The 21,440-nt window shown below is 53.0% G+C and overlaps 1 protein-coding gene across 1 annotated transcript in view; it reads right to left on the reverse strand.

Moving 5' to 3' along the window:
• Positions 1-10,109: 10,109 nt before the first annotated feature.
• Positions 10,110-21,440, reverse strand: part of LOC108494665 (nectin-1-like) — a gene marked incomplete at its 5' end in the record, with an annotated part of 20,208 nt that continues 8,877 nt past the window's right edge. The window contains one exon of the mRNA XM_017809443.1: positions 10,110-16,857. Coding sequence (XP_017664932.1) covers positions 16,316-16,857 — 542 coding nt within the window. The remainder of the gene's footprint in view (positions 16,858-21,440) is intronic.

Raw genomic sequence — 21,440 nt, forward strand, 5'->3', positions numbered from 1 at the left:
CTGCTGGCAGCTCCGAAGCCCCTCCAGCAGCCAACCCTGCTGGAGTTAGTGCTGCCTTGGTGCTCCCCTGCCTGCACGTGTAAAACACCCCGTGCCAGAGCAATGCCAGCCCAAAGCAAGCCTGTCCCTGCCCTGGATTGTCACCCTGACCCACTGCAAGGAGTCAGCACTTGCCGGACTCTTTTCTTCCTGCTGAGCAAGACAATGAGCTCAGACGATGCATATTTATAATACACCCCACCTGACACATTCCAGGGAGCCTGAGACAAGTTCACAGAGAGCTAAATTAAACCGAGCTGAAAAGCTTGGCAGAACAAATAGATCCCCGGTTCGGTTTTAAAGACAAGAGCAGGATTGGCTAACTTGAGACACGCTCCAGTGGAACACACACACACCCCCGGGCACAAGCTGGTTCCCCAGCCTCGTGATTCCCTGCCTTTGCAAAGGGTTAATGGAATGCTGCTCCCAGGAGAGCCAGAGCCAGAGCTGGTGGAACTGATAGGCCAAAGGGGAGGATGAACAGCAAGGCCCTGGGGATTTTAAAGGGATCTGAAGACTGAGGGAGCAGAGGATTCTCTGGTGGCAGTTCCCTTCGCTGGGTATATCAAGTGAATCCCTTCCAGGGACAGTGAAGCATCCAGAGGATAAAAGGGATTAAGAAGGGAAGGACACTGCTGGAGAAGCTGTGCCAGGGCCACGGGACCTTCAGTGTGTGAGGTTGAAGTGCCCTCCTGCCCCTTCAGCAGCAGCATTTCCTGGGTCTAAAATATTCACAGCCTTTGGTCCTGGCCTGGAGAGCAGAAGGGGAGCACAGCCCCTCACTCTGCTCCCACCTAAGCCCCCTCAGACCTTGCTCCAGCTCAGATCCTTCAGGAGGTGGCCAGGCTGCAAGAACCACTCATGGAAGTGCTTCCCAGCAAGGTGACCCTGCCCTGTGCAGACACAAACCCATGTTCTGTGGTCGGTCTGGGGGTTGCAGCACCACTTAACCCCTCCAGGATCCAGTCCCAGCTCTGTTACCAAGTGCTGCTCGTGTGGTGAGAGAAAGAGAGGCAGCTGGACCTCAGCACAGGGGGGAGCAGTGATTTGGTCAGCAAAGGTGGCTGGCAGGGGTTTCTGAGCAGGAGGGGTGTCTGGGCTTCACCTGGGGACAAAAGCATCCCAAGAGCAGAGCTGAAGGAGCAGACCTCCCTATCCCTGCCTCCCAGAGACTCCTCCAGCTACAGACACTGCTCAGGACCTGATTGCTTCTGCTTTTGTGCCACCCCAGGAGCTGGAGGTGCAGCTGTTGCCCACAGAATTGGTGTGCAACAAGCTGATAATTACACACCCAAGAGGGACACTGATTATTTATTTCAGAGTTGCCCAAGCCTGGGTGCTTGGTGGTGTCCCACAAACCCAGCACACCCATTGGACTTTTCATGCTGCTATTTACACCCAGAAATTCAGAGTTAGTAACAGGTACAGCCCCTCTGTTAGGATTAGTTAGTCATTTCCACACAAATTCCATAACCCCACCTAACTTCTACTCATGATCTTTACCTGGGCAGGGTCTTTTTTAGTATTATAATTATATAAAAGATACATTAATATTTTTTAGTGTTATAATGAGCATAGTTCAGCTGTAGGACACACGGACCTTGAGTCTTTTGCCACGTTGGCAATGTATACACAGCCATACATCAACATCTTGATTTAATACTTCCTTCCCTAAAAGTTCCACGAGGTCCTTGAGTAAGGGATGCTCACTGCCCTCTGTTCTACTGACACACAACAACATCTTCATTTGCTATATCCTTAAAACTTGTTAGTTCCCAGATGTCCTTGACTAAGGCATGCTGGCTGCTGCCTGTTCCACTGATTAGGTCTCCTTTCTTGATGATTAGGCTTGAAAGTATACGAAGATTTTACACCAGGGAACATCCTGACTTAAAACAATCATGACATATTCCACATTTTGCAACACAGCCAGCTAAAGGTTAAACACCAAAACGAAGGCAGAGCTTCTCTTCTGCCTCTGTGCCCTGATACAAGTCAGATGGAATTTTTAGAGCCTGTCACAGCTTCTCCCTGTCAGGGTGTTTGTTGATGTAAGTCTCACTTACACAATCAGCCACCACACAGGCGAGTGCCAAGGCATGGCTTCGATCCTGGCACTGCCTCCTTTCCCTGGAAATCCCCCCCTCAGCACAGGCTGGGGCCACAGGGCCCCCCCAAATGGGGTGCTCACCTCCCACATGGGGCTGCTGCTCCCCCTCCCAGGGGTGCTGGGAGGGTCCTGATTATATTGTGTGTTTGATGGGGCCAAAAGCCGGTGTCCCCAAGGGTGGTTCAACAAACAAATGCCTCTGACCTCTCTGCCTTGTCCTTTCTCCCCTCCCAGGAGTGGGAATCCCTCACAGCTGCTGAGCCCCTCTGTGAGTGACCTGATATGTCCCCTCTCTAATCCCTCTCCTCTGAAAACCAGAGCTGGGTATCCCCTGGGTCATTCCCAGCGTGGGTATCCCACTGTCCTGGTTTCAATCACCACATCCCCTGACCACTCTGCTTTCCTCTGTAATTTTTCCAGTGCCAGCTGGCACTCAGGGACTGTGCAAACCACTGGCCTGTCTCTGATGAGGTTTTGGGAGAGCCTGGCAGTGTGGTGTGCGGGTCCAGCCCTCCCTGGGGTGCCTGCTTTGAAGTGGACACAGGGATGTGCTTGATATTAGTGGAGATTTCACAGACATTCCAGCAAAGGCAATTGCTTTGCCATTCACCAAGGGCAGGGACCAGCCTCCCCCCTCTGCCCTCCTGCAGGAAGCAGCAGCCACAGCCATCCTCGGTGAAACAGCATCTGCTTAAGTAGCTACTGGCTGCAAAGGCATGTCTGGAATGTGGCTTTAGCCCCTGGTGACCTCCCCTTGCTGTGCTTCCAGTGGCCACTACCCGGGATGGGGTTGGGATGCAGCAGTGGGAGCTGGGTGTTAACCCCAAGGGGTCCAGCAGAGAGGAGGCTCCTGCAGAGGAACTCCACTAAAGACACCTCTCACTGGGCTGGTTTTATTTCTCTGTGCCACTCTAGCAAAAGAGGGGGCAAACATGACCTGGTTGCCTCTAACCCACCTGTCCAAACCCAGCCCAAACCTCACCTGGCCTCTCTCCATCCCACCTGGCCAACCCCACAGCCACCCCCTGCCTTCCTGCAACCTGCAGCTCAGTGCAGCTGGATGACAGTGCCCCAGCCTGGTTTTGGGGGAGAAGATGAGCCCTGGAGAAGAAGGGAAGTGTTATCTGACATTTCCTCAGCCTCCCAGCCCTTAATTTTAGTTCTGCTTCATTTCCTTGCAGCTCGGCAGAGTAATGAACAATCAAATCCCTTTAGTAATTTATTTCTTCTGCTGTACAGTTTCGAGGAGGTGATGACACTTGAAATTGCCTCTCCTGGAGGGATGAAGGGGCCAGATCCCAAACCCTGTTACACCAGAGTGTGTTTCTCTTGATCTCAGCAGCCTGCTGGAGCTGCCCAGAGCACAGTGTGGTCCCAAATCCATGTTTAGCCAGAGATACAGCCTTGCTCCCTTGATGAGTCCATTAAGGTCATGCTATTACAAGCAGCCACCAGATGAATTCTGTCAGATAGAAGGTACAGGAACTCAGACAGCTCAGACTCTCATCATTTGCGTTAATAGAGTTAATTTGCTCAACAATCTCCAGCAGCTCTCCTGGGAACATCTCACTCTGCCTGGGCTGTGCCCTGGGTTGTGTTTGTCTCCTGCTGCCTTTGGGGTGCTCACAGCACTGGGCAGGGTGTCCTGGCTGTCTCCAAAGGATGAGCTCCCCTCCCGTTTGCATCCATGCCCAGGAACACGGGATGTGCCCGGCAGGGTGAGGAGGAATTGCTCTGCCCCTCTGCCACCCCAAAGTGCCTCCATGGTTGTGCAAAGGGAAAGGTGGGCAGGGCTGCAGTTCTCCTCTCTCCCCTGGGAGCTGCAGCAGCAGGGAGGGCTCTGTGCCTCTTCACACCCCCCTTCCCTTCTCTCCTCTCCCACAGCTTCCCAAACACCCCTGAGACCTGCTGCAGGCCGGCCAAAAGGATGACTTCAGCCTCCTGGAAAAGGGAGGCAGCTGCCAGATGTGTGAGAAGGAAGCTGTTGGATGCTCCTGTGGCTCTGACTTGGACTCTGGTGCTGCTGTCCCTCACACACCCCTTCCTGAGGGGCAGTGCTGAGGGTCACATCTGCTTCTCCCAAGCCAGGACTGTCCCTGTGCCTGCCCTGGCTGAGGAGGTGCAGAAAATCCCTGGCTGCCCCTGATCTCCAGGACAGGGACACGATGCAAAGGCAACTCAGACTTCACATTCCTGAGCCTTTTCCTGATTTCTCCCTCCCCTTCACGGCACTGAAAGACTTCTAAGACACCTTCCCTCCTAACTTCCTAAAGGATGTAACCCCCAGTATTTAGCCATGTAACCTCCCCCAGCAGGGTGTTTGTCAGCCTGCACACAGGGAGCTTCCCCCAGCCCCAGCATGGATCAAATGGAAAAGCTGGAAAGAGAGCCATCAGTCAGTAGGACACAGAAGCTGTGAAGGACAGGCTATTGATACAAAAGCCAGGCTCACCCTGGGGAACACAACAGGAATAAACAAAATCCCTGCAGTGCTCCAGAGGCACTTCAGCAGATGGGTATGGTCAAGAGGCCTGTAATGACTCAGAAAAGGCAGAAGGTTTGAATAACTATTCATGATCCGTCTCTGGAGACCAACACACATTTGTTTGTGGCTTCTGAGATGACAAAACAATTTCCTCATGTTTGAGGATGACAAGAGTGAGGAGCTTGCTGGACACCATCTCCTTGGATACTCCACTTACTGTGAGCAAACAGAGAGGTTGAAAGACTTAGATGACAAGACTCCAAACTCAGAGCTGTTGGTTTTTACTATTTGTTAAAATAGTTCAGTTCTAGAAGGTTAAATTCTAGCAGAATGGAAGAGGACACAGAGAAAGACTTGAATCCTACAGGGTGATTTCCTGGCAGCAAAGAGAAAGCAAACACAGGCTCCAGTTAATAAAGAATTAAAAGGAGGGAACATAATCAATGCCAGTCTGCAAGGTTCAGGGGAAATGGGTCTTGTCAGTCAAACACAATGTCATTTTTTGCCTACTAAACCAGTCATCTCATCAAATAAGTGTAGAGATGGGACAGAAAATAGATTTAGAATGGCTGACTGACAGGTCTCAGGGGTTGTCAAGAGGGAGTTGAACAGAGAGTCCCAGAGGCTGCCAGAGCTGATCAGTCCCAAGGTGACACTGGAAGCCAGGACAAGCCTTCCCCAGCTCTAAATGTCTCTCTCCCCACCCTAATCCCCTGCTGGGTGTCAGGCCTTTTGGCTCAGAGGGGAGGTGACCCCTCTCTGACACAGGGAGGATGGTGGGACTTGAGGGAAGAGCATCCTGGGGAGGGGAGAGGGGTCCCAAAGGCTCTGTGGAGGGTGCAGAGCTGCCTGTGCACATCCCTCCAGTCAGGGCCAGGCTCCACACGTCCTCCTCCTCATCTCCCCCTGTTCTGTTGCTCAGGTAACACTTTCAAGGCAGGTCCTCCAAGCAAAATTTTAGGTCAGCTATAATTGGGAAACCTCACGTGGAGCCATAAAACATCAGTTAATATGCTGGAACTATCTAGTTAAATGCCAATTATAAAACCCCATAAGCTCCTCAACTCAAATATATTAATAACATAATTAAACATTTATTGCTTATGCAAATTAAAAGTTAAGTTAATCGGACGGCGACGAAAACCCTGGGAAGTGACCATTTAAATGACTAATTTCTATTTAATTGTGATTCCTCCCTGTTACAAAGCCCCCCCATGCCATCATTCCTGCAGTGTTTACTTGAGCCATTCCGGCTTGGCATTCCCACTCTGGCATCCATTCATCACTCCAGACAGCTGCAGCATTCATCCCAACAGCTGGCAGCAGCTGCACGGGGTGCCCCTCTTCTGCACACTGGGGGAATTATTGGGCCTTGGGATGAGTGTTCCGTGCTGGGATCAGCCCCTTGGCTGGACAGAGCTGCCATTAGTCCATTGACATTGTAAGGTGGCCACTGGAAGGGCTGGGAGCCCCAGCAGGGCAGTGGGATGAGGGTGGGAGGTGGGGAATGCGAGCAAAGCCACATGGATGGGGTGTCCCCCCCTCCATCCCTCCCTCCCTCCAAGCCACAGGCAATCAGTTCAACCTGACAGGTGTGGAGCTGGCAGTTTTCTTTTCCAAACTGAGAGGTAAACAGGCTGCTGGCAGGAGTCTGGGAGGAACAGAGGGATGGGGAGAGATGGAAACATTCCTGCAGCCTCTCTCCGTGGGGTGAGTTGTGGGCAGGGAGGGGAGGGTTGGCTTTGCAAAGCCCCAAGTGCAGCTGGGACTCAGGTGTGAGGGTAGGAAAGGGATTGATGAAGAAGAGAAATGCCCTCCTCTCACAGCTCCTCAAAGGGATCCCTCTGATCCCTAAAGATCTGATCCCTGCTCACCCTCAGAGCTCCCTGGCAAACCCCAGCACGGTGTTTCCTGCAGAAAGAGCATTTAGTGCCTCTTTGCATGAAACCATTTTCTTCCCCAAACTCCAAACCCTTCAGACAAAAAAGAAAACAAACCCTGCCTGTTTCCTGCCAGGACCTGGGTTTGGGCCAGCAGTTGTGAAACCTGCAGGGGAGGGAGCGTCCCTAACTCACCTTGAGCCGGGCTTAGTCAGAGGAGGCCACGCTCACCTCAGCTGCTGAGGGTGAGTGAGCAGCTCCGATGGCAGGTATCCATAAATCACTGCCTTTCAATAATTCAGCCCCTGGAGGGTGATACAACATTTTTAACCTACATTTCAGGTGAAAATGTAAGCACGGCCATGCCTGACTCCCGGATTGCTGCTTGCTAGTATGTAAAATTTCAGCAGTGCAGCACACATCCATTTTTAATTTTTCCTTTTTTTTTTTTTTTTTTTACAGGCTGATCCTTGTTCTGCAAACACTATCTGAGAGCCAGCCTGCATCCAGACACGTCTGGGGAGGCTGTGAAATGCCTCGTTTGGAGGAGGAGGAGGAGGAGGAGTGAACCAGCCCCCACCACTGAGGGCATCTGAGGCTCAACAGCACTTCTCGGTGTCACAGGTCCCCCAGCTGGAATACATTTGCATAAAGCAATTTCCTCTAACAAATATGTTCATACAAATCAAACCCAAGATTGCAAATAATTTGAAACCACGAGAAAAAAGAAAAAAAAAACCCCAAACCCTAATCAAACATATTTTGCTGCAAGTAATTCACCAGCACTGTAAGTTTTTCTCAGTCCAATTTATCCAGCGGTAGCTGGAGGAGATTTAATGGGGTGTGTGACCTTGTGTGCTCTGACTTGAACTCGAGCAGGGCTTGCCTCTCACCTCACAAGGAATTTGGGATTGAAGGTCATATATTTCTGAACTGACCTGTTTCCAGCGCCCCTGAGCCCCCACCCCCTCACAGCCAGCCTGGTTTAACATCTCCCAATTAAACTGACTTTTCCTCTGTCTGCTGGAGCCCTTTGGCTCTGGTACTTCCAGTTCTGAGTCTGCCACGCATGTGGATCCCTGGGACGTCCATCTGGTTTGGCTGTCATGCAAGGCACTAATCCCAGGTGTCTGTGCCCAAGGATATTGGGCAAGTTACCTGGAAATCCCCTGATTACACTGGGCTTTATCTCACTCTCACTCCCCACAAATCCTTCTCAGGCCACATTCATCTGAATGGGCAGAAATAATAACTCCATTGTAGTCAGAAAAGTTGGATGTGCTTGCACCAGATGGGGACCTGGCTCTGTACCTCCACCATGGACATTCCAGCCCTGAATTCTGCTTACATCTCCCAGCTCCAGGGAGGGAAATCCCACCGTGTTCACTCTGCTCTGGACCCTCTGCTGCTGGACCACGCTCAGCACGGGGCACACAGCAAACACAACCCCCTGGTTCATCTCCTCCCGCCCTGTTCCAGCTCCTCCCCTGACTCTCAGGGCTCTGAAGTCACTTTTGGGGCCAGCAGTGCTCGCCTGCAGAGATGTGGCTTGGAGAAGGGATCCGAGCCACGCTGCCATTTCTCCGTGGGCCGCATGCACTGCTGGCATTCCCCCCACCCCAACGTGTTTCTGGTTTGTTCCAGAGAAACACAATACTTGGGGGCACTGCATGGGACTCTGTTCCCGCTGTGTTCAGCCCTCTGCAACCTGAGCTGCTGAGGAGAGGCCCCGTGCAATGGGTTTTATCCATCATCGCTCAATGCTAAGACACGGCCTGGGAAATCAGCGCGGCATTTCCCAAGGGCTCATCCCAGCGGGACCACGGGCAAAGACAGCCCCTCTTATCCTTCTTCCCATCTTAGACCCGGCTCCCCAGCGCTCCTTTTGTTTCTCTCCCCCCCCCAAACTTGGCTGGAGTGGCTGAGCCAGCTGCTGGGATCTGGTTCTGTGGGACGGTGCCCCTCAGCATCGCTGCCGTGATCACCCTGAAAGGCTCAGCAGAACCAAAGGTGCACTTCCAACATTTTGCCTGGCTAAGGTGAGCTGGCAGATGGGAAAATGAGAGGGGTAAAACATGTGGACAGAAGGATACAGCCCAAACAGCAGTCACGTCTCCCTTGGACAGGTTGAAGCCTCACAACAGGAGTGTCCCTGCCTTTCCCTCCCGTTGCACCTGAGGAAAGCATTCCCAAGGCTCTCTTTCACCCCTTCCAAAGGGAGGTGCCCAGCACACTCCTTTCTCAGCAGCAGGACTGAGAACTGGCTCCAACAGCAGCACAGGGTTTGGAGGAGCCTCCTGCCAGGCAGCAGCACACAGGGCATCGATCACCATCCTCCTGCCAGGCAGCACACGGGGCACTGATCACCAGCCTGGAATCAGCCTCCTGTTGCTCTGGCACAGCCTCCACTCCTGCTGACAGGGAACGAACAATCTGCACCAACCCACTCCTTCCCAGCCTGATCCTCAACACTTCCCTCTCCATCCAGCTCATGGAGACCAGTCCAAGTTCAAATTCCGGTCGGTGCCTTTCTCCCTTTCCCTCTGTGATGGATCAGATCTGGTTCAGATCTCCAGCACATCACCCACGTGCTGAAGTTGGGTGCAAAAATCCCTTTCCAGAGCCATGGAGAAGCGTGTGTTGGTATCAGAGCAGGGACAGCACGCACTGATCCCTCTGATCTCCTGCTCTCCTCGTCTCTCCCTCCCTTGCAAAAGCCTGGCCTTGATCTTTGGGAACAAGGCTGCCTTTGTAGCATCTCTTCACAGCCAGGAAGCTGGGGAGGAAAGGAGAAAGGCAAACTGTTCTTGCCCGTGCAGACATGAGTGATGGAGACACAGAGATGCCTGATCTCCCCTCCCAGCAGACCCTCAGCACCCCTAAATACTTAGAGGGGGTTTGATGCTCCATTTTAGAGGGGTTTGATGCCCCATTTTAGAGGGGTTTGATGCCCCATTTTAGAGGGGTTTGATGCCCCTTTCCATGGCAGGCAAGTGTTGCACTATAGGAACACCCTCCTGTGTCAGAGCAAAGGCTGGCCTAGCCCTGTATCCTGCCCTGACCACAGCAAATTCCACGTGCCTGGAGAAAATATAAGGAAAGCAAGTGTGTATTGACACTTTTCCAATAGCCTGTCCCGTCTGCCAAAGCCAACAGCGACTGCAGCGTCCTCATCTTTAACACCTTTAATGGATTTTTTTCTTCTCTTTGTTTTTCTAGCTTTTTTTTTTTTTTTTTTTTAGCTCAGGTAAACTTCTGGCACCAGCCAAGGGATTTCACTGTTTACACCAACAAGGCTCCCACCTCCTTTTGTCTGTCTGGAATCTGCTGCCCAGGAATTCCAGACAATATGTCAGTGGCAAAGCCATTCCCTGCCCAACTCCTCCAGCCCACTGCTGTTTGGGAGGTCTCTTAACCCTGAGCCTTCAGCCTTCACCTGCAAGCAACTCCCAAATTCCAAAATACTGCATATCCTGGGATATTTGCAGCCTAGGCCATTGGAAAACAGGTACTGCTGTGACTCTCCTTCCAGCTCCCAGCCACGGGGTGCACAACGACGCAGTCCCAGATGCACCAAAAACGAGGAGAACGTCTCTTTTTTTTTTTTTTCTTTTAAAATTCTTTATTTATAAAAAAGTACATTTTTTTTTTCCACAGCTGAGCCACTATTGGTTTTTATACAAGTAAAAGGAAGGGTGATGCAACACCCCACCCACACAAATTATAACCATGAAAATGTCCCCCCCCCATCCCTCCAGGACTCCAAACGAACAAATTACAAAGGATGGAAAACTGGACCAAAAAAAAAAAAAATACAACAAACAAACAAACGAAAATCATAAAAGTCCATTACATTATTATCATTTTTTATTTTTATTTTGTACAAAAGCACTTACAACACAGATTACAAAAAAAAAAAAAAAAGTGGGGTTGGGGTTGTTTGTCTGTCTGCAGTCTTTATTCCACAATGATAGTTACAGCAAGAGGATGAAGAAAAAGAGAGATAAAATCACTGGAGCTAAGGAATCATGGTTTTGTTTTTTTTTTTTAAAAAAGAAAGGCAAAAGAAAAGAAAATCCAGATCCTCAGCATGAGACCCTCCACCAGTACCAGCTTCTGCCAGTGGAGGATCTGCCCCCATATGCTCCTTACATTCACCCCCAGGTAAACTGCATATGGAAAGTCACACTGGTCCAAAACACGAAGTTTTGAGACCCAAACTCACCCTCCTCTCTAAGGCTTGGGTTTCCTTCCCTTGCTGGTGGGCTGAATCCCCCCTTCACCCCCCTCTGCCCTCGGTTCCCCCCCACCCCCGTGGCCCCTGGGGAGAGGTTGGTGAGTTTTGGGAGTGATGGTGGGGCCGTGGTGGGACCTGAGAGCTTCCCACCCTTGCCCTGCCTCTCCCAGGGTGCAGCTGCAGCTGCTGGCACATCTCAGCAGATACCAGGGGGTGGCAAGGGGGGTGAATAAAGAACAGGCATCAGTGCACACCAGGCTGGCAGTGCCCCCTCTCCCCATCGGGGTGCACTGCCCACAGCCTGGGCAGACCCAAAACTTCAGTGCTACGACAGCAGAGGTTGTGAACTCGGAAAAATGGGGAAGTGGATTTTAACCTGCTGGCAAAAGGCTCCAACCTGTCTCACCGCTTCCCTTCCCAGAACAAACTGGGCCTGGGATACCCTCGTTTCCACAGTGGGAAACCTCTGAGCCTGCAGGAACGACACATCTGACTCCCTCAGGGAGCTGGGCAGGGGGGGTTTCCCCTCCACGTAAGGATTGGTGCCCAAAATTCCCAAAAATCCGTGTGCATGTGTGTGTGTGTGTGTGCTCATGCATGGGAAAGCAAAACAGCAAAGCAGAGCAGCAGCCCCTGTTCTAATCACATTCCCTTCTCTAATTGCTTGAAGATCAATCTTTGGAATCTCTCCCTCTCTCTCTAACCCTCTGTGATTTCTGCAGAACAGTTGTTGTTTCTTTTTGACTCAACATCAGGAAAATGGCTCCCTTTGTCCCTTATGTCTTTGCAATCAATTTGGTGTAACCACTTCAGTTTGTTGATTTATTTCATGAAGAAATCCTCAGGTTGTTTCTTTTTTAAATTTATTTTTTTCCCCCTGGTTGAATGAAAATAACTTAACAGGGGAAAAAAAACCTGGTAATTAAATAAGGGAAAATAACATCACCAGGGTGAATTGCAATGAATAATCCTAGAGATAAGCCCCAGCAGGAAAACAGCTGGGGTGTCTTTGTACATAAACCACAGGCTCATTTTGGGTTGTGACACAGATGGGTTTGCTTGCACAGCTCCCTGAAAACACACAGGGAAGAAACTGGGGGATCAGCCCAAATTCACCTGTGTTTCGGGTCACGGGACCCTCAGGGCTCAGCCTGAGCTCCCCCTCAGCCTGCTCAGCTTCCACACACACCCAGCTCGGTCCTGAGGTCCCACAGGCTTTGCCCCACGCTGCCACCCTGGATCAGGGCTTGGGAAGGGAAAAAGCACCATGCTGATATGTCTTTTCAGTAGCAAGAGCCCAGCACGGGGATCCCAAAAACGATCCCTTCCAATGGATGGGGCAGCCACGGCTCCGAGGCACTGACACCCAGACCAGAGCAGGGGGAAGGCATTTCCCAGGCACAAAAGCCAGCCCAGGTACCACTGATGGGACACACCAGTTCAGGACTGGTGTGAAATGGGACAGTTCCTGGAGAGCAGCAGCTCCCTAGCACCGGGGAGGAGAGGCAGCCAGCACGGGCTGGGCACTGAGAGCACAGGGACAGCTTCCCTCTCCCAACTGGAAGCTTCCACTTGCTCTTTTCCCAGGTCCTGCGGGGACCTTTTACGCCTCCTTAGCACCTCTGATGGAAGGGGGGTGGAGAAGCTGGGGATTTTTCACCTGAGGCAGCCTGAGGGTCCCAGAGGGGTCACCCAGCCTGGGAGCTGTGAAACTCCAGCCTGACACAATCTGCCCACTGCCAGAAACTGGGGCACAAAGGGACGAGTGACCCCGTCCCCTGAGGAAAGAACAGACTGCCCCCCTGACCCCCTCACAGCCCAGGAGACCCCCGGGGCCAGCAGGCAGGTTTGTGCCTGCAAGGTGAGCACTGCAGGGTCTCCAGCACCTTCCCTGCCCTGCAGAACCCCCCAGGAAGCACGTGTTGTTCAGTCTGGCAGCTCTCCTGAGCTCCCCCTCGCATTCAGGTAGAGACAGGTACCACCTTCTTCCTGGAAAACCTGATCTAATTACCTTCAAGGGCTCCCTCAGAGCAATTTAACCCAGAGAAGACAGTGATGCTATTACAGCACCAAAACAGATCTCAGACGGAACATCAATCTGATTTTCCACCCCCACACTTCTTTTTCCTTCTGCCTTTTTTTATGGATTAATGGCTAATCACTTGGCTAATTGCCACCCCAAGAGCCTCTTGGCCATTTAGCTGACCTTGCAGGGGACAGCAGGAAGCAAATCACAGCACAGAGGGGGCATTTCTCTATGGCTGCAGGGATAACTGCACCAAGGGAGCAGTGCTGGAGGGCCCAAGGATGAGAGGAATGCACTCCTGAACCTTGAACTTGCAGGGCACCTCACTGCTGGGCCAGGCAACGCTGCCTAAGGATCTTCCACTCCAGGCTTGTTCAGGTTCTGGATGAAAAACAATCATTTGATCCCTTTTCTGAACCACTGTGACGAGGTAAGTGGCTGAGCTAAGTCCTACATTTGTGCTGGTGCACTGTTGGGGAGGAAAAAAATGTGCTGCAGCAGGAAGGGAACGAGCTCAGAAATCCCACATTGCTCCACTATCTCCTTTCCTTTCCCCGGGTTTTTGGAGCCCCATTCAGTGAACCATGTGGACAGTCTGTGAGTAGGCAGCAAATAAGCCATGTCAAAAAATGACACCTCCAAATGCAAAGGAATAACTGCCCAAAGCAGATTGCTCAGGACTCCCTGTTCATGATTCCTGAAAGCCAGACCTTAACTTGGGAACATCCCCACTGTCCTGTTCTCTCCCAGGCCCTTCTGCTCTGTCTGCCAGGCTTTGTGCCTTTGCTCTTTAGGGCACAGCTTCCCTGTGGGGTCAGTGCAGTGGGAATTTGCCAGCTCAGAGCAGTGGCCCCTGCCTGTGACTAATGAAGAACATGAAGAATCGCTGCTGGACCCTGCAGATTTCATAAAAGGTCGTTTTCTTCCAAACCCATCCCCTCACAGAGCGTGTCTGTGCTGGGGGAAATCTGCAGAGGAGGGTCTGTGCCACTGGCTGCACTCTGGTGATGGACCACCCAGAGTTTGGTGTTGGGGACACTGTCACAATCCTGGTCAGAGCCCGGTTGTGAAATTCAGACCTAAAGGATTATTCACTTGAGAGAAGGACTTTGCTGGGAATTCCAGGCTCTGCAGCACACCCCGTGTTGCTCTGGGGTGAGCTGTGGCTGGGGTACAACCCTCAGCTGTGCTGCCCTGCCCTGCTCCAGATTACAGATTCCTTGGGGGAATTAAAGCCCTGTGGATGCTGCTATCCCAAGGCACTGGAGGGAAGCCATTCCTACTCCTAACCACCAGCCCCTACCAGTCATCAGAGATATGTTAAGAGATTTTATTTCCTTTACTGGGGGGTTTCTTGCTAGCAGGGTGCTCCTGGGGGCAGTGGACGGACCCAGGAAGGTTTCAGCCTCATTTTTTTAAGCTTCAGCCTGAAAGACCTCAAGGGAATCTCTGTCTGCCCTGCCTTCCAGAGGACATAAAGCAGCCTTCCTGTGGCATGTGGCTGTTCTGCCAGAAGCCAGGAAGCCTGAGGGGCTGGCAGGAACAGAAGGAAGATTGCAGCCCAACAATTGGATTTCCCACTCCCCTTCCCCACTAACGCAATCAGGGCAAGGGACAAACTGTGGATGGCTCAGGCTGAGCTTCATGTGGCCTGGACCAAGCACCACATGGTGAAGGGGAGCACTGGAAGCTGCGTGGATCAAAGATCTGACCTTGACTCATCTGTGTGGGTCTGCCTCTCCACCCTCCCTTTTGTAGCAGGATAAACCACTGGATGCTATGGAACAAAACCCAGCGGGTAAGGCAGGAGGAGAATTAGTCCTGCTATTTTTAGATGTGCATGATAATACAGCTCAGAAAACTGGGGATTTCTTTTCAAACGAAAGATTTATTTATACATCAAATTAAAAAAAAAAAAAAATTAACCCACGAGAAGAAAAATAAGCCCCAACCCAGTGAATCTAATTTTGGAGACGGTCGGTGTGAGACAGAGGGCCCTGAAGTCTGGAATCCCATTTATCCACAGAGCAGAGATAGCAGCAATCCAAACCTCCCCATCACAACACAGTGGCTCAAGGGAAGGAGGACGAGATCAATACCCCAGGCTCAATCACTCCTACCCTGTCTACCAAGCCTGTGCTTAGAAGAGGGATGTGATATTGAAGAAGTGGCAATCAATGCCAACTATGTGGTACAGCCAAGGCTGAGGTTGTTGCTAGGAGAGAGAGAGAGGGAGAGAGGGAGAGAGAAAGAAGAAGCACCCCCATGCTCTGACTAGAATAATAAAAAAAAAAAGTGTAAACACATGACAATTAAGTCTTAGTGGTATAACCAAAGCCAGGGGCTGATCCTGCCCTGCCAGGGTGTGCAGAGCTGAAGGCAGAGAGTGTGTGGAAGCGAAGTGTTCTCGGTTGGTCCCTTCCCCAGCCGGTGTGTGCCCGACTTGTGCCCCCAGTGAACTGCTCTGTGGCTGGTACTGACAACAACAACAGCAACAAGAACAAAAAGAGCCAGCATTTCTCTGAGCCATCACAGGGGGAAAAATGTCAGCAATAAATACTCCTTTCTTTTAAAAGAACACTCAGACAAAGACAGAAAATGAAAAGCCAGGAAATAATAAATTGTGGAGGGAAAATGGCAGTTTTGTTTCCCTGCTCCACTATCAGCCCATGCACCTGGGGTTTGGTCTAGGGCTTTTTTTTCCCCCCTTTCTCCTCATTTTCCTTTTATTGAGTCATTAAAAACTGGGTGTGGATCTCTCCAGGTGTGCAGCAGGCAATGGGAATGTCACCCAGACCCCACTGAAGAAAAAAACCCAAGCGATTAGGGGGAAAAACCAAATCCATTCACCTGATAAAATGGCACCTATGTTTCCATTGCCATAAAGTTTCCTGGCCTCTGTCCTACGGACAGCCCCCACCTCCCAAGGTTAAAAACAAACAAACAAGACAACATACAAACAAATTCCAGTGTTTCAGGGGTGTGGGGGCGGGAGGAGGAACCCTCGGGGAGGGGAGTGGGGCCGAAGGGCACTCTGAGACATGAAGACACAAAACAGAGTGTAATATACAGGCTGGGCAACAGTCGTTAAAGCAAAGAGTAACACCTAAGCCACCGACCAATACAAACACCACAGAAGGGGACGAAAAGTCGAGAGATTAAAAAGCAGAAAAAAAAAAAAACAAAAACAAAAACGAAAAAACAAAAAACTGAAAAACCGAGAGAGAGAGAAAATAATTACCCAACCTCCCGCCTCCCTTTAATGCCTTCCCCCCCCCCAAAAAAAAAAAAAACCGATCTGTAAGCAAAGCTGCCCCTCCTTTCCCTGCCCCAGCCCTTCCTTGCCAGTGCTGGAAGTGTCCAAAAGTCTGTGCTGGGGCTGGCCGGGGGGGCGAGCGTGTGTGTGTTCGTGTGCAGGGGGGAGCGCGGGTGTGCAAGCTCCGAGGGGTGCAGGGGAGCAGGAGGGCATCACTCGTGTGTGTGTGTGTGTTGTGTGGTGTGTGTGGTGTGTGTGTTGGCGTAGCAGTGCCGTGCCAGGCTACACGTACCACTCCTTTTTGGAAATAAAAGACCCGTCGTTCTGCGACACCATGTTCTCGGCCATGTCGAGCTGCTCGGGGTCGTACTGGAAGCCGAGTGTCCTTTCGTCGTAGGGCTCAGGGTGGGCCTCCCCCTCGTCTACGGTGAAGTAAGGCCTCTTGGCGTCCTCCTCGTACACTTTGGGGCCGCCCAGCTTGCGCTCGCCGCCCGCCTCCTCGTCCTCGTCCTCGTAGGTGCTGCCGCCCAACGGGCCCGGCTTCTTCTCGTCGTCCGAGTCGTCGGGGTACTGCAGGTTCTGGGCCATGGGGGGGTGGTGCTGTGGGATGCCGGCCTTGCTGTAGCCGTTGCCGTACACGTGCTTCTTTGTGCTGTAGTCACCCTTGAAGGTGTGACGCCGGCGCCGGAGTACCACAAAGAGCACCACGGCCACCAGCAGGACCAGCGAGACGCCGCCCACTATGCCCCCAATCACCGGTGTGGGGATGTTCGGCTGCACCATGGATTTGTGATCATCGATTGGAGACGGGGTGTAGGGGAATTCTGGGTAGGAAAAGACAGATGGAAGGGGGAACAGTGTCAAACCATGCGGAAACGCGCCCCTCCCTCCATGCTTTCATTGCCAGTTTGGGGAGGGGAGGGGGGGGTGAGGGGGTGGGAGGATGAGGGTAAGGAACAGGGAAGGGAAAAACTAGGGAAAAGGGAATAGGGGCGTCCTCACGGGGGTCAGCTCTGCCTTAGCGAGGGGAGCGCAGCGTGCCGTGCCAAGCTGGCCAAGCCTCATGCAGGAGCCCCGGGGGCTGGAAGCAGTGTGTCTGTCCCTCCCCACCCCACCTGGTCTCTCCGGACGTGCTCAGATCCCACCAGCCCAGTGTCTTGAGTCCGGACGCTTTTCCGCTTTACCGGGTGACATTTTTCCAGTTCCGGTTGCCCAGAGCGCACTGGCAGCCCCAGAGTGCTCCTGGTGGGGAGCTACGCCCACATCCCAGTCCAGCGGTGGGCACCGAGATGCCACAACTGCTCCTGGAGGTGCCACGCTGGACCCGCCAGCTTGGCATCCCCCTCCTGGCATCCCAGCCCGGACCACAACCAGTTCAGTCCAGAGCAGGAGGCACCAGCACCTTGTGATCTCCCACCCACACACCCACAAGTGCTGTGTGGCTGCTCAGAGTCCTGCTGGCTCCTGACCCCGTGTGCTGACCCTGGTGACTGTTCTCTGCAGCACAGGGACACAGACCTCCCACTGCTTCTTTGTCTTCCATGGCCAGCCCAGTGCCACTACTCATGCTAATCTTGTTCCTACAGTTACCCTGACCCATTTAAAAAAAAAATAAATAACTCAAAAGAGAAAGAGAAAAAGAGATGAGAAAGCAGCTCTCTTCCCTTTCATGCAGTTCAACACCTACACTTTGGCACAGATAAAGTTTGATCCAGGACTTGAATCAACTTCCTGAAGCTCCCTGGGCACAGTTACAGCCCCTGGCCAAACTCAGCTTTCACACAGTGCCTGTTGAACACCCGTGTCCACGAGGCATTAAGCACCACATGGTTGTCTCAGTCCTTCACCTGCCTCTGAATTTAGACAGCAGGTGCCTGGTTAATGCCCCGTGGCAGCCTTGCCCTTGCACACCAGGCTCAGACCTCTCCCACTGCTCTTCCCACCCCAAGGCCTGTCTGCCAGCCTTGCTCTGAGCTGCAAACCTTTGGTGCTGCTCCAGAGCCTCCTGGCCCTCACTTTTTACTCCAGCAGCCAAGGAGAGGGGCAGGGCGAGCAGCAATCTCAACGTGCCCTCCCAGAGAGCAGCCAGGATGGGGAGATGGGGAAGGAGGGGCTCAAAGGAGCAGATTCCAAAGGGATATGAGGCAGTGTCTGCCTCCTACCCCTCTTCACGTCCCTGCTGGCAGGGAGTGGGGTTCTGCAGCACAGCTTAGCCCAGCAGCTGAGCAAGAGGGGAGAAAAGAGCTTCCCCCCAACAGAGGCAGTTCCTGAAACAGCTGCAGATTTTGGACAAGGGCACTGAGTTTGAGCAATTGCTGGCCTAATCCATAAATGGGGCTTTTTTTGGTGCCTGAAAGCTGATTTATTCCTGCCTTTCTTGAGACGCCAACCCGACAACAGCATCTTGGTCCCTGCAGTGCTGCCTTGCCTCGAGCAAAGCCTCATGAGGCTGAACCCACACAGAGAGCAGCCCACTGGGCAGAGTGGGCTGGGGACAGGCAGATGGGGGGGTCCCTGCTGCAGCCACAATGAGGAGCAAGATGCTGTGCAGGCAGGAGCCAGCATTTTTCCAAAGACAGCCTTTGGAGCAGCAGCAAGGGCATGTCTTTCAGCACAGGGAGCTGGGGCTGGGTTCTGGAAAGCCAAAACCACATGTTGCATCAACAGAAGGCTTGTCACAGCCAGCTGGTTAATGCAAAACCTCTCTGCAGGGACAGCAGGAAAAGTCACGTCCATCCCCTCATGGTCTTGGCTGCTGAGGGCTTGGCCTCAACCACACTGTTCCTTCTCCCCCTGCCCAAGCCACTTCCCAGGGCTGCTCCTTGCCCTCACAGCCTCTGCAAGCCCGTGGTGCCCGATTCCCTAAACTGTGCACAAAGCAGGGACCACCTGGAGGCTGAGTGGGAGCAGGGAAAGACCAGCAAGCAGCTCAGTCCCCGGGGGCTCTCTGTTTTATTTTCCCACAGCTCCGATCTGAAGCCTCTTCCCGCCCTGCTGTTCCCTGCAGCAAGGCTGATGCTGTGCGTGGGACCACGGGCCCCAAAATCCACCCTGAGAAGACCCAGACATGGTGTGTAGTGTCCCTCTGCCTCCCTGCTCTGGAACACAGATCTGAGAGGGGCAGTCTGTGCCCGATTCCTGAAGGAGCTTGGCCCACTTTTCCCTTAAAAGCCTCATTAGCAGTCCAGGTTGGACGCGCGAAGCGAAAAGGGGGAGAGAGGGATGTTTTTCTACCTTTTCTTACAGATATTTATTTTTTCCTGCCCTTTGTGCTGCCCACCCCTGAGACAGCACCCGCCCACGTGCCACCCCCCTGGCACTGCCAACGCTGTGGACACGAGCACGAGCACGAGCCACCGTGTTGGCTTTCACACGTCGCTCGGGGAAGGAACTATTTTCTGCTCCCGTCCCATCCCCATCCTCCTCGCAGTGGCCCAGTTCCCATGCCAGAGAAAACAAACGCGAACTGTGGGAAGCGAAGGGAGAGGAAGGACGGGGAAGATCACAAGCCAGCAGCCGAAATCATCCCTTCCTCAGGCATGGTTTGCTCCCAGCGCATCCCTCCGGACCGGACACGCGGGGGGCTCCGGGGGTGCCATGGGGAAGGTGGGCGACCCCGGGGTGGGGGGACAGGCAGAACCGAGGGGCCAGTGGTCCAGGGAGGAGGGGTCCTGGCCACTCCAGAGCCCGGCACTGCCACTGGATGGCGGCACAGACCGGCGCTGGCTCCTCAGCAGGGTGGGCACTGCCGGCGACCCTCACCCTGCTCCGGCTGATGAGCCGGGAAGGGAGGAGTGTTCCCTGGGAAGGGAGCAGCATTCCCCAGGCAGGGCTATGCCTCTGCCTTGCAACAAGGTGCCTTGGTGCCAAGGCAGGTGGTGAGCGGGGAGCAGCTGTGCCTGGGTCCCTGCCACGGTGCCCCCACCCAGCTCCCGGGTTGATCAATGACCGGGACAGGTCTGGCTCACAGTGGGCACCTCTCCACATGCAGCCACTGCTCCAGCCCCCACAGAGGGGGACCCACTCAACCCTCTGCCCACTCGGTTTCGTGTCTGGGGTGCAAAGAGAGCAGCGCTGCAGCCTGGGCAGAGAGAGGGGGCAAGTGTGGGAAAAGGAACCCTCTTTTTGTGTCCAAGGGGGGCGTGAAATTTCTGGAAACTGGTGCGATGCCTGAGCGTGATTGGGGGCCCCCATGTGAAAAATCCATTAGGAAGAGCCTGGAGAGAATTAAAGCCACTGTGAAAAGCGGCCTGGAGAAACAGGAGACAGCAGAGCAGAGGGAGGGGGAACAAGCCAGGCTTTAATGCCAGCATAAAAAGCCTCCCCCCGCCTCCCGCCACCCCCCAGCCCTCATAAAAAGAGGGAGTGCTGTATGAATAGGAATTAAAGCAGCAACACTATCTGCCCGTGCCCGGCTCTGCCAGCTGTTGCATTCAGCCCAGCTTCCTGTCCCCGTGCCAGGAGCTGGACCTCTGGGACAGCAGCTGGGAACGCCGGGGGGTCACGCTGGGCTCCGCTCTGGCACCCGGCCGAGCCCACAGGTTCTCTTTGATCCCTCCATCCCCGGCTCCAGCCACCTCCTGCCCTCCCCCTGCAGCACCCCCGGGCACAGCAGAGCAGCCACTGCAGGGACAAACCCTCCCCAGCGGCCTCGAAAATAAAGACTTTTTAAAAAATCACGTCTCTCTTCTCGTGGCTGGCTTCCAATAAAAATGAGGCGCATGCAAATCATCCCACCTGCCCATCAATCCCACATCTAATGCCTTTTGAACCTGCTGGCCGATTTCAGTGCTATCTGACAGAAGGAGAATGAACCAAAATTAGCCCTCTCATAAAGCTCTTGGTGAGAGCTGGAGAGGGATCCTTGGTAGAGGTGGGAGCTAAACCTCATTAGACATCAGAGAACCCAGAAGGGACAAGAGGATGCTCCCAAAGGGCAGGATGGGCCCAGATCAGAAAACGTATATTTTTAGACACCAAGTAATTTTTCTGTGATATGCAGATCCGCGGGAAACCAGCTTTCAAAAGCCCTCCTGCTCATCACACTGCTTGGATATTTTAAAAGATTCTACTTCCTGTGGACACGTTTCTTCTCGAAGGCACATTTCCATCCTTTTGCCTTCAATCATAAAGACCAAGGAAAAACCCAGCACCAGCCAAAGTTCTCCCTGCAGCCATGGGCACTGAGGAAAATGTCAAACTCCATGAGAAATCACCTTCTGGACATGTGTCAGCCCAAGCTGCTCCTTGCACGAGAAGCTCTTCCAGAGGAAGGCTCTGGATTTCCTTCTACCTTCCAAAACCAAACACCCACAGCAATGGAGCAGGAACCTGAATTCCAATGGATTCATGGGGCTTCCCAGTTCCCAGCTGGCCTCAGCAAACACTACAGTGACTATGTGGGTGT

Source organism: Lepidothrix coronata, unplaced genomic scaffold, assembly GCF_001604755.1.
Source record: "Lepidothrix coronata isolate B3197 unplaced genomic scaffold, Lepidothrix_coronata-1.0 Scaffold27, whole genome shotgun sequence".
Lineage (NCBI taxonomy): Eukaryota > Metazoa > Chordata > Aves > Passeriformes > Pipridae > Lepidothrix > Lepidothrix coronata.